The sequence below is a fragment of the Halichoerus grypus genome, chromosome 9 (assembly GCF_964656455.1).
Source record: "Halichoerus grypus chromosome 9, mHalGry1.hap1.1, whole genome shotgun sequence".
Taxonomy (NCBI): Eukaryota; Metazoa; Chordata; class Mammalia; order Carnivora; family Phocidae; genus Halichoerus; species Halichoerus grypus.
The window spans coordinates 82,591,921-82,608,108 of NC_135720.1; the positions used below are offsets into that span (position 1 = coordinate 82,591,921).

Sequence of the window (16,188 nt, forward strand, 5' to 3'; positions counted from 1 at the left end):
CCTTTAGGCTCATTTGAATTTATGGATGAACACACTTGCCTTCCCTTAATGAATTCACCTAGTCAGATTGCTTGTGTGTGTGTGTGTGTGTGTGTGTGTGTGAGTGTGAGAGAGGGGTGGGGGGAGGGAGGATTTTGGAATAATGTTTGTATGTGCTCTTTCCCACTCCCACTTGCTCAAATTCTGGAGCTATTTCTCCCCAAATTTTGATATCTGAAAGAAACCACAGTGCTGCAACTGAAAGTACTAAGTATTAATTAGTTTCTTACTTGAACTATTCATTTATTAGAGCCTTTATTTTTTTTTTAAGATTTTATTTATTTATTTGTCAGTGAGAGAGAGGGAGAAAGCACAAGCAGGGAGAGCGGCAGGCAGAGGGAGAGGGAGAAGCAGGCTCCCCACTGAGGAAAGAGAGCCTGATGCAGGACTTGATCCCAGGACTCTGGGATCATGACCCGAGCCGAAGGCAGATGCTTAACCAACTGAGCCACCCACGCGTCCCTTATTGGAGCCTTTAAAGAACAAACCAATATATATTTAATCCCCAAAGAGCCCCCTTCTTTAGAAGTCAACTTCTTTAGAAGAAAGGTCATAAAAATACCTTTTTCTGGCATTGAGAGATGTATAAAAGAGAAATATTTTTTTGTTAATATACATAGTGAAAGAGTGAAAATGCTTTTTAAAGATTTTATCTTTGGGGCGGCTGGGTGGCTCAGTCATTAAGCGTCTGCCTTCGGCTCAGGTCATGATCCCAGAGTCCTGGGATCGAGCCCCGCATCGGGCTCCCTGCTCAGCAGGAAGCCTGCTTCTCCCTCTCCCACTCCCCCTGTTTGTGTTCCCTCTCTCTCTGTGTCTCTCTCTGTCAAATAAATAAAATCTTTAAAAAAAATTTTTATCTTTTTATTTTTTTATATAATCTCTACCCCCAATATGGGTCTTGAACTCACAATCCTGAGATTAAGCATTGCGTGCTCCATTGACTGAGCCAGCCAGGTGCCGCTGAAAGTGCTTTTTAAAAGATTATTTTTCATATAATATTTGGATGAACAATAGTATCTGTAATTAATTCTGTTCAGTTCTTTAAGAACCATAGAGAACCCTCATGAAAGGAAGGTTAGGGCAGATCACAAGACCTAAAATTGGAGTCATTTCTGTAAGAGCAACAGGAAAGCTTGGCCACCAGTGTTGCCTCTCATAGTAAGTGTTTGATCTTGTGCAAGTGACAACGTTTTTGCAGGCTCAGTTTTCCCATCTAAAAAAAGGACTGTTAAGAGTCACCCAAGGTCCTTCCAGCTCTGTAATCTTATTAACTTAAATGTGTCAAATCAGTAGTCCCTGACAGTGTTTTCTTTTTTTTTTTTAAAGATTTATTTATTTATTTGAGAGAGCGAGAATGAGAGAGAGAGAAAGAGTACATGAGGGGGGGAGGGTTAGAGGGAGAAACAGGCTCCTTGCCGAGCAGGAGCCCGATGCGGGACTCGATTCAGTGACTCCAAGATCATGACCTGAGCCGAAGGCAGTCGCTTAACCAACTGAGCCACCCAGGCGCCGCCTGACAGTGTTTTCAAATGTACACTTCAAGAACATGCTTTTATCCATGTATTCAAAAACAAAGAAGTTATAAAATATTTCTAATATTTCTTGATGTCTGAGAAAAGTCCTTTTGTTCAAGCTAAGAGAGCTTGTACAGACAACGGGAAACTTCTGGCCGTCTAATCTTGGCACTAACCACAATGCTGTTGTAAAATAAGTAATATATTATGGTAATTCATTTATTCACTCATTTATTCATTAAACACATGTTTTGCATGTACTTATTATTGCAGTATCTCCTCCTCTGAAGAGGCTAAAAGACTATCTTTGGTTAAGAAGTATAAAAACTGGGGCACCTGGGTGGCTCAGTCGTCAAGCGTCTGCCTTCGGCTCAGGTCATGATCCCAGGGTCCTGGGGTCGAGCCCCACATCGGGCTCCCTGCTTTGCGGGAAGCCTGCTTCTCCCTCTCCCACTCCCCCTGCTTGTGTTCCCTCTCTCGCTGTGTCTCTCTCTGTTAAATAAATAAATAAAATATTAAAAAAAAAAAGAAGTATAAAAACTACCATTGTGTGAGTGTGTGTGTGTGTGTGTGTGTGTGTGTGCCTGCGTGAGCACGTGCCAACAATTTTAAGGAACTTTCCATAACTTGCACATTTCCACATTTATCATTTCCACATTTTTCAGACGGTCGATGCTTAGAGAGGTTAGTGATTTGCCCAGGGTCACAAGCCTGCGGTGTGTGTGACTCCGAGAGCATTTCTCATTCCCTGGACACAGTTGCCAGCTCTGGGTTATGGCTCCATCTGCTTTTTAAATTTCCTCTGCACACCACTGTTAGAGAGATTCTCAGAATCACACACACTGAGTCTTCCACCTGGTCATGCCAAACTCCATCAGAGCCTTGCTGTTGTCAAGAAATCCTGTTACTCACCTCTGGTTGCTGCCTTGTCACAACCCAAAGCTGCCATCCCAAACTTTCATTTACCATAAACCCCTATCTCTCTTCTTCTAGGATCTGTTCCTCTCAATTATGCTAATCTTTCCTCTTCTTGGGGGGGCCTTTCCTTAGGTTTTTATATTTGTGCTGACCTCCAGCTGCTTGGGGAAATAAAGAAAGGTTTAGTTTTACTCTGTTGCTCCCTAATCTACCATTCTCCCTCTCTCTTTACCCATTTAATTGTCAATTATGCAGCCTAATCTGTCTCCTCCTTTTCCCCTCCAAGCACTGTTTGGTGCCCTATCTCAAACTCTTTAGAACTGCTTTGCACTTATCAGCATCTCTCTCAGGGACTGCAAGATTGCTTTCAAACCAGATTTCCCTGCTTTTGCAGGAGCCTCTCTGAATACCACCCTCTCTCCTGGAGTCCCCATTTCATACCTTCAGGGACACCCTTCACCCTGTGGATGCCTTTTGAGATGCTGATTGCTGTGCCTGCACCCTAACTGGTTGTGGAGTTATTCTGGCCCTATTTCCAGGATATGATTTTTTTCCCCCTGTGATAACTGTTGAGTTATTCTGGCCCTATTTCCAGGATATGATTTTTTTCCCCCTCCTAGCACATAGTGCTGCAAATGCTGTTCACTCCCACCTAGATCACTGACTTTTCTTCTAGGTTTTGACCCCTCCCGCTTTATTCTGGCTTTCCATATTACTGTCTGTTTTTACATGGACATTTTCATTTCTCTTCTTTATAATCCTTTCAAACTCAACTGCAATCCTTTGAGCCTTGGTTCTCCTATGGATGCTATATTGCACTAATCGTCCTCTTCTCTGCCCCTTTCACAAACCCCTCTTTCTCCTCTTTTCTCCCCACATGCCAGTATTCCCTAAACCTCTCTCTCACTACATTCTTCTCCCAACACCTTTATTATTTCTTCATCCATCACCTCCACATTGGTAACTAATGACTCTCAGTCCTTCTCTCCAAAAGCCCAAACAAGTTACATGTCCACTCATGCATCCTGTCTCTCCCTAAAACAGAATTTTAGCAACTTCTGCTTGGTCATAGTCACATTTGCTTGAAACCTTGAAACCTTTGATTCTTTCATCTCTTTTGCCTACCAAAAACTAATCAAGGACTGAGAACTCCAGTTCTCCCCTTGAATTCTATTCTCCCCTCCTTCACACTCTCAGAGGGAACACTCCAGGCCAGGCCCTTGTCCTGCTATGTACGTTGTCGTTCCACACCCCGACACTTATTCTGGAGTAACCACTAGCTTTAGGAGTGGTGCTTGAGGCAAAACAAAAACAAAACACATAAAAGATTTACTGTGAATAAGTCTTTTAAATGTATTATCATGTACTTTGCAAATCTATATTAAGACCTCAATGTGAAAAGGGACTTTGGACCAATAACTAAGAACAGCAACAAAAAAAAATCAGGTAATTGCCTTTAACCTTTTTTGGAGGAAAAACATATGATCTCTCACCAATAACACTTGTGAATTATGATACCTACTTCTGAATGAGAGGAATATTATGTTTCTCCAGTACAATGTGATAGTTTCTTGACTATTCTTGTTTAAGGTTGTCTAGGCTACCTCACTTAGGGCCATCTATAAACTTATTTTTATTATCTACTTTTTGCCCCAAAGCCTGGAATAAAACTCCATATCCGTGAGCTTTGGAAAATAGCTCTCCACAGCATGATCCAAGTAGTCTGGGAAGAGCAATTTGTAAAGTAACTCTCATCAAGTCCTACACTGGAAGCGAAAGCTCTGGAGCCATGTAAGGGAATCTTTCCCGCTAAAGATAAGTTTCACTTTCTGTGATGACTACTATCCCCTTCTACTGAGAAAAGAGAATAATGGGCCACTGAAGCATGACAGTCAAACCAAACTGGTAGCCTGAATAGTCTAGAAGTCAACATGATTGGTGCAAATATGATGACTGGATACTTTTTTCTTTCCGTTTGTGTCTCCTGTCCTAACTTTGGAAGGTCTGCAGCGCCATGTCAGTTTAAGATTAAAGTAAGACAGCATAATTAGGGTAGCTCGTTTCTTTGGGTTGATTCTGAAACATCACATTGTGTTTGTTTATCCCTTGGTGGATGTGAACCTAAAGGAATTTATCTGGCCTTCTTCTAAAGGAAAAAACAAAAACAAAAACAAAAACATGATGCTAATTTGACTGTGTAAGCTTGGTAAAATGTTGCCCCTAAACAAAGTGACTGTCATTTCTTCTAGTTGTCAAGGACCACAAGTGTAAGAGTAGATGCTCCTTGGGCTCAAGATCCTATCTTAAAGGTTATAAATGGGTTCCCTCAAAGTCTTATGTATTGCCATTCAGTTTCTCTACCTATTCCATTTGATGAAGCAAAACAGAACTAAAAACAGAACTATTGGATTTTGTCATCTGGCATGGTAAATTTAAAACTAATTTAATCTTGCCTTGTAATTCCTTAACCTGACTGCCTATCTAGTTCAGAAGGGTCAGTTGTAGTCTTAAGGAGATGAGTAAAGAGCACCTTAGAGGTCACGATGAACACACACTCTTCCACTTACTAATTTTACTTTCACTCTGAAGTACTACTCTCTAAATTGAAGAAAAGAGCCATTTCGCCTGGAAAAAGTCGGTAAAATGGGAAGCAGTATTTCCAAAGTGTTCCAAGGACATGATATACGGTGGGCACCCAAATACTGAATGAATGAATGAATGAATGAATGAATGAATGAATTTCAGGCTCCATGGAAAACTGGGTATAATATTTTCCTTCCATGTACCAGAATAAAGAAGTTAACAATATTAGAAACTTCAGAGTATATACTGAAGATAGGTATTTCATTTGATTTTTTTATTTAACAGATTTTTGATTTACATTATTGTTCTTCAGCCATTTTGGGGAGAAAAAAATAACATTCCTAAACAAAGTGTTATGAAGCAGCATTGATTTCTTTTCTATTTTAAAAAATACTTTGGAGCAAATTAAACATACTCAGAATGTTTTATTAACTAGAACATTTAGTTTAACTAGTTTAATTACTACTCTTTGAAAATTACTATGATCAGTGGGAACTCCTGTGTTTGGTCTTTGTGCGGGAATGCCCTGAGCAGAACGCCCACCTGCACAGGCAACTGAACACCCAGCTCCAAGGTTTCCCAAGAGGTCAAGAGAACTGGCAATCAGCAGTTCTTTACATGGTGATCCTGGAGTTTACCTTGTAAATCCCTTCAATAGCAGCAATAGCTAAAAGCCCTGGAAAAGGGCCAACCTTTGCTTTTATCCTAAGTCAATTCAGAGAAATGATTTTTGTAGCTTAGTAAATAGTAAACTAATGTCCTTATGGAGCAAAAATTCCTTGAGAGAACAGGCTGTGTTTTATTTTCGTTTAGCCCTCATAGTTCCTACTCAGGCCCATACACATAGCATGAGGTCAGGTTATTGAACAAACATTGAAGAATTATGTCCTAACTTTACAAATCAGAAAGCTGAGAAATGTATCCACGAACTCAAAACATGAGGAGAAGAATCCAAATTCTCAATTCCATCCAATCCTAGATTCATTCAGGTGTGAGAGAAAACAGGTTTAGAGAAATGGGACCCCTAAAAGGTTCACATTCTATAAAAGGTTGCAGAAATAGCTTTCACATGGTCTATGCTTTGGAAAAATTTCCAAGTAGGAAAAAATACAGGTGGTTTTCTATCTCATATATATACTCCTATGACACTTGCATTTTGAATCCATGCTTTAATCTCCCAATTAAAGAGGAAAACTACAGCTCTCTGTTGCCAAATTATAGATCTATTTCTTGGCTCAATGAGTAAGGAAACCCCTAATGACTTTAACAGTCTATGTGCTAAATAATTTTAGGTTAACTACTATTCAACTATATGTTATAAACAGATTTAGACTTCTTTAATGTACCTTTTTCTGTAATAATTCCACCTGGAATAAAAATAATTTTCAATTTATTTCTCAACTGTATACTGTGGTCAATTTCCAAAATGGAAAATATGATTTTTAAAAAAAACTATTTATTGCATATCTATCTGAATATATCCAGATTTCAGAAATAATAAGTAGGTATTAGAAAACCACAGGGCAATTTTAAGACTTCACTCCCTTATTTTCTAAGAAATCTAAGCTTAACTAAAACTCCAAGAAAAGCAGAGTTCTCTAACCCTCACATCATTCTGGAGGCCTCTGTTAATTACCGCAGAACAATGTGTAAATTCGGTAGCCCAGTCTACTTATGCAGTGCACTCCTGGAGCTTGTAAGCAGTTACAGGGTCAACGCATCACCTGATTAAGAGCAGACAGGTTTAAGAGGAAGAGAATTAAATTATACAACATGGCATAAAGATATGTGCAAAAACACCATTCCAAAAAGATAGATGCATGGAGAGGAAGGAAAAAACAAACAAAAAAAACTACGGGGGAGAGGGATAACAATGGGACAAGTGGGAGAGAGAAAAGAAGAAATATCCAGAAAAAAAAATGTATATATAAGAGGAGAGAGAGGGGGAAGCAAGGAGGAGAAATGAAATGTATTTATACCGGTGTGAAGAAAACAAGTGTATTTTATTTATTAGTTTAAAGAAAGAAAATTCTATAAAATCTGTTTGGAGCAAATGGTTCTGTGTTCAGCCATTATGAAACTTAAAAGAAGCAATTTCTGTTATTTTAAAATGAATCTTACATATTCTGCAGTGACGGTATAAATTAGAAATTCAATGTTCATAGGAAATGGTACTAAGAAGTTATAACAGCAGTTCAGGTCTTCAATACAAGTTGCTGTACAATTTAAACTAGGAGAACTTAAAATTTGTGTTTGGAAAAAAAAATAGATTATAAGATTCAAATAGTCCTATTGGTAGCAATAGGCAGGGAGAATTTCAATTAAAAATAAAGAATGAAAATCTAGGAGATACAAAAGAAGGTACTTTGGTTTCTTTAGACGGAAATTATTTGTGAAGAATTTGATAAATAATCCAATTTGAAGACAATGCAAAAATGTAATTAAAGGCTAAAGTAAATGGTCCAAATAATAAAAGCTATGGGAGCTTAATAAAGGTAAGGAAATAAGCCAGAATTATCAAGAAAAACTTTATGGAAAAATTACAACTCGAGTTGGTTAGAATCTGAAGACAGAGAAACAAACATCCCTACTACTGCTAAATTATATGTAATTCTCTGCTACTAGATCATAAGGGATTTTAACTATTGTTCATTTCCTTCAACAAATATTTATTGTGCATATACTGTATCGCTAAGAGTGATCTATATGAGACCCAAAAGCAGTTTTTGTAATTATGCTGACAGGAGGAGCCTTGGGCCCACAGGTATCATCACAATCAAGATACAGTGGCTAAGAACATGGGCTCTCGGCCATTCTGCCTTGGTACAAAGCCCTATTCTGACATTAATTCAGTGGCTGACCTCAGACAGATCACTGAGCCTCTCCCTACCTCAGTATTCTAATCTGTTAAAGGGAGATGGTTAATACTAATAGTATCTTTTAGAGCTATTCTGAGGATTAAAAGAGAAGATGTGCATAAAGCACTTAGAACAATATCCAGCACACAATCAATAATTAAAATGACAATTGGTGGTGGTATACAATCTTCTTTCCTATATCCTCTCTTGCTTTCCCCCTTAGTCTTGTATTTCCTTCTAGCTAGTGTTCCCATCTCTCTTCTTATATTCTTGCTAAACTAACTGAATATATGGCTTACACTTGCTTTTTTCTCTCTTCATTTCTGATTCATTTCTCAGTTAAGAGCATTCTGACTTCTGCCCTAACCACTTCACTGAAAGTGAACAATTGGTGAGTTTACAAAATCACTGAGGGCTTCTACGTTGCCAGATCTAATGGTAACTCCACGGTCCTTTATCTTACTAAATCACTGTCTACATTTCATAGTTGACTCTTTTTTGGAATATATCCTTGGTTTCCATGACCACCTGACCATCTTTTTGTCTAGTGTTTCCTTACACCTTGCTGTCTATCCTATTTAATGCCCCCTATTTCCTCCGCTTACCCTTTATATGTTGGTATTCCTCAGGTTTCCATCCTTTAGCTACCGTCCTGTCTCTTTACGTGCATTCATTGTATTTTTAACTCTTGTCTATGCTTTTATGTGTTTTAAATCTTTATTCACAGCTGCCGGAGATATATAGTTGGAAATCCCAGCCACAAAAAGCTCAACATCTCCAAAGCTAAATTCATTTTATCACCCCCTAACATTCCACTCACCCTGTTGTTCCATCTGTTTTTGTGATCTCAGTTAATGGCCCCCCCCATCTAGCCAACCACCCAAACCAGGAATCCAGAAATAATAAATCTCTCTTCTTCATTTTCCATAATTCACTACATCATTAATATATTTCAACTCCATCATCATGTTTTTTCTCCATCTTTACTACCATTGCCCCAATCCAAGTCCAAATTATCTCTTGCCTAAGTTGAAACGACAGTTTCAAAAGATCTCCTACCTTGTTTGTTCCTTTCAAGCCAGTATTAATAATACAGCTGATAGAGTGATCAATCTAAAATGGAAATTCAATATCATTATTACCTGCCCAAACCCCACCTACCTCAAAGACTGCCTATTACCTACAGGATAAAATCCTGGGCCTCTAACATAGCAATATAGCCCCCCACTACATTATTTCTATTTTTCTCTCTAGTTTCAATGCCACCATGCCAAGTGTGGTTATATGCATATATAATATATATGATGTTGTAATACCTTGATGGAATATTATTACGTCTATTTTACAGATTAAGTAGAGAGTATTGGCAGTAACTTGTTCATAGTCAGCAAATCAGTAACACTCATAATTGAATCCAAATGTAATCATATTCCCTAATGGAATTTCCTTGAGGTCAAGGGCCACATCATTCCCTTTTTTGAACCACTAACATACAGCACATTAACTGATTCACATAATGGCTATTAATTTAGTATTATACTGAATTGACTTAAAAAAAAAGAGAGAAATAATAACATGATTGTAAAAGATCATCCTGCCACTGACTGAAGGAGTAGATATTCTAGAATTACCTCACTCGTAAATGGAAGCAATGAAGACTATGACAATTTGTAAAAAGTGTTCATATACATTGAAATAGCTTTCAAATTATGATACAATCTCCATATTACCAAGAGTAACTTTAAGATTCTTTTTATTTTTAAACTGCATTTTATTCAAGTGTCTTATTTACCTTTAGAGGAGCAAAAATAAATGCAAATAGTTACATTAACAAGTTCTCTGCTAAATGATACCCTGTGTGTATATACATATTGTGTATGTATTTGTACATGTGGAATATATGTGTGCATATATATACATATATAAAAGTTCAAACTATTTTTAAATTTAGAATTAGATGACTTCAATAACATTTAGGAAACTCGTTCTTTGGACAAACTGATAACAAAGGATCAAAAGAATAAGCCAAAACTCTGAAACCCATCAAAGAATTTTAGTAGTTATGGAAAAATGCAGTTGTATGGCCAATCTGTCTCCCAGGTTGCAACAAAATAAAACTTCAAATGGCATGCTTGTAAATAGCTGAAGAAAAGGAAATTAAAATGGAAACATCTACAAATCATTAAACATAACTATGAACTGTGGCTATTCAACAATTGGACTTTAAGTAGTTTCACATCACTGGGATAGGATAAAACATGCTCTGCTGGCATTTTCATCTGCCAAAATAGCCATTTGCAATTAAAAATTAAAACTGGCACCATTTCTTTGCAAGCAATTATCAAAAGGCTGCTGGCATCTTCCTTGTTTATAGTGTTTCTTATATCAAGACTTCATTCCATTTGGAAATATTCTTTTCTTAGATTTTATTTCTTTTATGCCACAATATTCCCAATACTCATATTTTAACACTTTCAACATTTCTAATTGTAATATGATCCTCAAATATTGCAGCATTGTTTAAATTTCTGAAAACAGACTGATGTGAAGAATATATGCAGCATTTTATGTTACCATATTAGCAAGGTATAAAGCAGTATAACTTGTATAAGCCCTCTCTACAGATAAGGGAAGTGATTTTTAAGGAATGCAGGAGTAAAAATAAAATGCAAGCATCAATTTCTATGGACAGAGACTTAATTCCGAATAGAATATATATGTAAATAGTAAGGTCATTCATTGGGTCTAATTGAGTCCCGACACGGGGATTATCAACAGTGTAAAATCTTATTTTCCACCTGAAAACCAGTGGTATGTTTTGGAGATTGGGGGTAACAGTAAGTGGATCAATCTGTATGTATGAGCATCTTCTATGTGGCAGAACTGTTCTAGGTGCTGGTGATATGGCAGAGGACAAGATGGAAAGAGTCCCTGCCTTTAAGGAATTGGGTAGAGACAGGCAACAAACTATTACTCCTCCAAGCCTAGGAGGGATGTGTTCTGTTAACTCTTCAGAAAGATCACTTTGGTTACTATGTGGCACACAGGCCTCGGCCAGGAGTTAGGAGTAAAGTTAAAGTGACCATTTAGGAGGTGGTCCTGCAACTCAAAAATGAGGAAGGGAAATGCTAAAAAAAGATCAGATCCCTTCTCATTACAAATACACCTTCCCTTTATGATAGAATATTAGACAATTTGTAGTATCCTCCACCAACTTGGCTGGATCACAGACACTGGACACTGATGTGCCCATTTCACAGATAAAGATTTGGAGATCCAAAAGAGTAAAATCGCTTATTCCAAGTCACAAAGCTAATTAGTGGGAAAGTTGGAAGCAAAGTAATGGTCTCCCACTCCTAGCCCCCATACCCTCCTCCTCAAAATGAATCATCAGTATCTTCTAAGAAAATCCAAAAGATTTAGTAGTTCCATCAGCTTTAGTTCACTCTGAAACTCCTCTATGAAAGGCTTCTAAGAAAATTTTACTTACTCATTAAACAAGCATTTATTGAGGGTCTACGAGGTACAAGGCATCTTGCTAGGTGCTTGGGATTCAGAGATAAGTAGGAGATTTTCTGTGTGGGAAGTTTGCCCTCCTGTGGGAGAGCCAGACCAAGTAGCTCACAGTGAAAACAGTGGGACAAGCACCATTACAATGACATCCTGAAGTGCCATGGAACCTAAGACAGGGGGCACCTAAGTTATTCTGGCAGTGGGGAGATGTGCCTAAGAGGAAGCGATCCTTAAATTGTGTTTTGAAGAAACAGTGGGACTTAGCCAGAGTGCACAGAGTGGCAAGAATTAAAGGAAACAGCATGAGCAAAGGCACAGCAGTGTGACACAGGATGGAGTAACTGAGTAAGGCTGGAGCCCAGGGTATACATTAGAGGTGAAGAAAGAAAGATGGACAGAGGCCATGTCATAAAGTGTCTTGTGTATTGTTCCAAGGAATTTGGTTAACTTACACTATTGTCTCCACTTTCCCAATTCTTAACCTTCCTCAATCCACTTAATTCACATTTATGACCCTCACCACAAAGATTATAGGTAAGGGGATGATATGACAAGATTTACATTTTAGGGAAAACACTATGGTGCCGGGGTGGAAAGCTGGAAGGCTGAGAACAGAAACTGGATGATTAAGTAGGAGAATATCACAAATAATCCAATGGAGGTACACAAAGAAACAGAGAGGGACAGTAGCAACAGCAAAAGAGAGAGGGAATAGATACGAAAAATATTTATAAAGTGAATACACAGAATTTAATGATCATTTGGATGGCCAGCAGGAGCAAGTATGACAAAAATAAAGGCGTCAAGGATGACTTGCAAGTTCTTAGCTTGGGTGACTGGACTATTTCTTCTAGTTTAAAATATCTGTAAGTTCTGATCCATGGCATTATACCAGGCAAAGATATACTGGACAAAGTGAGGAGCTACATATATCTGCCACCCTATTTCCTATGCCAGAGCCACATTTGTTGCATCAATGCAGATTTATATATGAAGACCATCAGGTGTTCTACTACCACCATTATTCTTCTAAACTTTTCCTAAAAAGAAGATGAATTTAAAATGGACAACCAACCTTCAAAGAAATATACCACCTCATATTTGAATAACTCATCTATTAAACTGAAGAACAGCTGAAGACAGGAAATGAGGAATCACAGCTGTCTGGTAAATCCTAAAGAATAGTAAGAGAACAGACTCTCCTAATCCCCTCTAATTTATAAAGACTGGAAGAACGTATTTGAAGTAGGTCATCTCTTGTTCTTGCCAGACATCTCATCAGTAGATTAGGATATTTACACTTGAAAATACATTTTATACCATTAAAATACCATTATAATAATGATTTTTCCATGTTTAACAAAAACTTTTCTTTACCTGAAACATAACTTTAAACATATTTTTCTTGCTTCTTGGCAGTGAAAACACTGGTCGACCCTGTAAATCCATCCCTGAAGTACCTCATTAATCACACTGCACTTGCTCTTGGCAAGAACCTTAATGTGCTACAAAAACTGTTATTAAAGTAAGATTTGGGGATTCCCACGCTGGCAGGGAATTAGTTAGTTACACTGCTTTAGAAATTGTTTTCATATAATTTCCTTTATTATTAATGGTCTTGTTAGACTTACAGCTCAAAATAACTTTCCTTTATTCATTTAATGTGTAAAGCCTAGCTTTCTAAATAAACTATAAGCAGCAATTGCAAAGATGGTTTGTCCCTCAGGGTGGGCTATAGTTGTACAGAATCCTCCCAGAAGACGATGCTATCTATTCCCTCTTCCTGCTAATGTGGATCTAGCACCCCTATCTAATTGCTCAAGCATTACAGTTTCAGACTCTAGAAATGTATAAAGCAAAGCTTTCTACCAGCACATGGTATTGACAAGCACATAATTTATTTCATATCTCCCACTAAACCCATGGATAGGCTGATAAAGTCTGGTGAGCAGAGAACTATCTAAACTTGAGTCTCTTGAAAAATCACTTGTTAAAAATTTTAAATTCTGTAAGGCCACAAAAATCTGTTAAACATTAACATATTGAAGAGAAAATGTTGTATTACAGTAAGTCCTCATTCATGTTCAAGGGCAAAACTTAGGAGATGCAAAGCATGAGCATCAGCCACAGTTGTCTCTCTCTCCAATATACAGTGTATAATTTACGAAAAATTAAAACTCACGAATGGCATCATATTGTAAATTCAAATATACAAATATTCTGAGCATACTCTTGTAAAAAAAAAGTCATTTTCCACATAGTATATATTTTGCTGCCAAATTGAGCATAGATCGTTATTGCTAAATGTTTTAGTAGATCCTGACAGGTTAAAATAATTTATCAGGTTCAATAGGTAACAGGATTAATTATATGTATCAACTCAGAAAGGGCAAACATGAAAAGAATCTGTAGTATTTCTCTATGTCTATCATTTATTACAGTAACAACATCTAAATCAATGTGAATCTTACATTAAGTGAATAGTAAAAGTTATACCGTTTGATGTAATAATGATGCTATACAACGTTCTCCTTGTGTACACTGTAAGATGGAAAGTTGGCTGGAATATTCTACCTAAAACTACATATTCACATCAATCTGAGACTGTAAAATTTTCCAGACACCAGAGCCCCACAGATTGTAGACTCCACCAATTTCCTGACTCCTACGTGGTCAAATTCCAGGTTCACCTATTTACAAAACCAGCCCCTTCTTCCATGTTATTTCAAAAAGTGCTTCTGGTGTTGACGCCAATCCTCCATCCCAGGTGAGAGCTATGTTTGGATGACATGCCTCATTTCTAAAAGAAACCTAGTTCATGTGTTCAAAACCTATTTTACTAGGAAACAAGGAAAGGAACAGTGAGTGCCTGCAACTTTTCTCTACAGGTCTCCTAAGGCTGATGTCTTTATATTTCATTTTAACATAAAGAAGAAGGAAAAAAAAAAAAACTAGGAAGAGATGAAAAAAAATAAGAAAAAAAGAAATAATTAGACAGGATACAACGGCATAAAAACTACCTTAAAACATCCAGATAAACCTAACTCTAACAGGAGATTGAATGAATGGACCTTGTGGGAAAAACAGTAGTAAACTTTAAAGCCACTGAAAGGTTTTAAATGCCTAAGGGAAAAATAAACATTTGCTTCCAATCATTTTCTCATTAAGCATTCTCTGCTAGATGGTGAAGGCTTACTTACACACACACACATTTTGACTCAGCGGCACAAATACCTACTTAACCCACGGCCTGATCCCTGTCCCAGGTGGCCCCTCTGCGCGTTTGCTATTGCACTTTGACCCGGGCTCCTGAGCCCCAGGCTCGCCACTGGCCTCTGCCACCGCGCGGGAGCATCACCTCGCCCCGCCCAGCTCCCCTTTTCTAGACCTTGGCCACCTCTGTGGCAGGAAGGGCTACACGCACTGACAGATTTTCCGTTAGTGGTGGAGGTGGCGGCGAGGCGTGTTTCCGGGCGCACTTAAAACCTAGCTGCTCTCCCCACCAAGTAGCAGCTTCCCCAGCTCCGCCCCAGGGCTGAGGACTCAGCCCTCCGTTTCTCCTCTCACCACCCCGTCCAACCCTGCCATCACCTCCTAACCTCTCCAATACACTCTCACAAGCCTCACACCGGCGCACGTCCTCCCTTTGCCTTTCCCAGCTCCCGGGCGCCCCTCGCGGTTGAAATTTACGTATCTCGGGACCTAATCGCTCCCAATTATCCGCGCAGCCTAAGTCCCAGGTCTGCCTGGCTCTCTCCTTCGGTGCCTAAAACTGCGGGGCAGCTCATTGGGTGTGTTCGGGGAGACGGTTGAATCTGTAGAGGTAGAGGAGGTGGGGCTCAGGGAGGTGGAAGGCTCTAGGAGGAAGACCATAAACACGTGCAAAGAAATAAAAGCTACCACGTGTGCGCGCGCGAGTGTGTGAGAGTGTGTGTGTGTGTGTGTGTGTGTGTGTGCACGCGCGCGCGCCGGGCCAGGGCGTGGGCGCGGAGCGCGTCCCAGGGGGCCAGGCATACAGACCCCCTGGAGCGGGCGTGACGGGGGGCGCGCGGGGGCCGCGGGTACTCACACGAACGCGTGGTAGATGAACGCCCAGCCGCGGGGTCTCTCCAGCACGTTGTACAGATAGTTCTGCACCCGCCGGTACTTGACGTTGCGCCGGCAGCTCTGGCTACTGGTGTACGAGAGCGGCTTCCCCAGTAGGCTCATCCGGGCCCCCTGCTTGCCCCGGCGGCTCTCCCTCAGGCCGCCGCCGCTGCCGCCGCCGCCGCCGAGCGCGGCCGCGCGGGTGCCCAGCAGCAGCAGGCCGTCGCCCCTGGCGGCGGCTGAGTTCAGCAGCACCCTGCCCCGGCCCGACTCCACATCCTTCATGCCGCTGCCCAGGCGCCCCCCGCCCGCCGCCGCCGCGCCGCTCTTCACCCAGAGCCCGGCGGCGCCGCCCTCCTCTCCTCCCGCGTGGTGGCGGGGCATGGCATCACCACGGGCACCGCGAGGGGGGCGCCAGTGCCTGTGGCGGGGGCAGCGGCCTCATGCGCGCGGGCGGGTTTCGAGGAGGAAGCCGCGGCCGACGGAGCGCCCGCCGGCCCGCGACCTCCGAGATAGGGGCGGGGAAGCAAGCAGCCAGCACACCGCCGGGGCTTCGGGGTGGGGGCGGAGAGGGGTGTGCGAAGGAGGCCCAATTTCTAGCAGTCTTTAGCTCCAAATTCGAAATGAGGACCTGTTTGGGGGCGTCACTTTGAGAGGGTTTCTCTTGCTCCCTCTTA

General features: G+C 40.3%; 1 protein-coding gene across 4 annotated transcripts in view; it reads right to left on the minus strand.

Annotated features, from left to right (window-relative positions):
- The window catches only part of KCNQ5 (potassium voltage-gated channel subfamily Q member 5), a 501,939-nt gene extending 486,029 nt beyond the window's left edge, over nt 1-15,910 (minus strand). For 2 of the 4 annotated variants that reach the window (XM_036101214.2, XM_036101205.2), the window contains exon 1: nt 15,495-15,910. In XM_036101214.2, the coding sequence (XP_035957107.1) occupies nt 15,495-15,895 (401 nt within the window). In that variant the 5' untranslated portion in view covers nt 15,896-15,910. The remainder of the gene's footprint in view (nt 1-15,494) is intronic. The other 2 variants (XM_078055100.1, XM_078055099.1) reach the window with 2 other exon arrangements.
- Between the last annotated feature and the right edge of the window lie 278 nt (nt 15,911-16,188).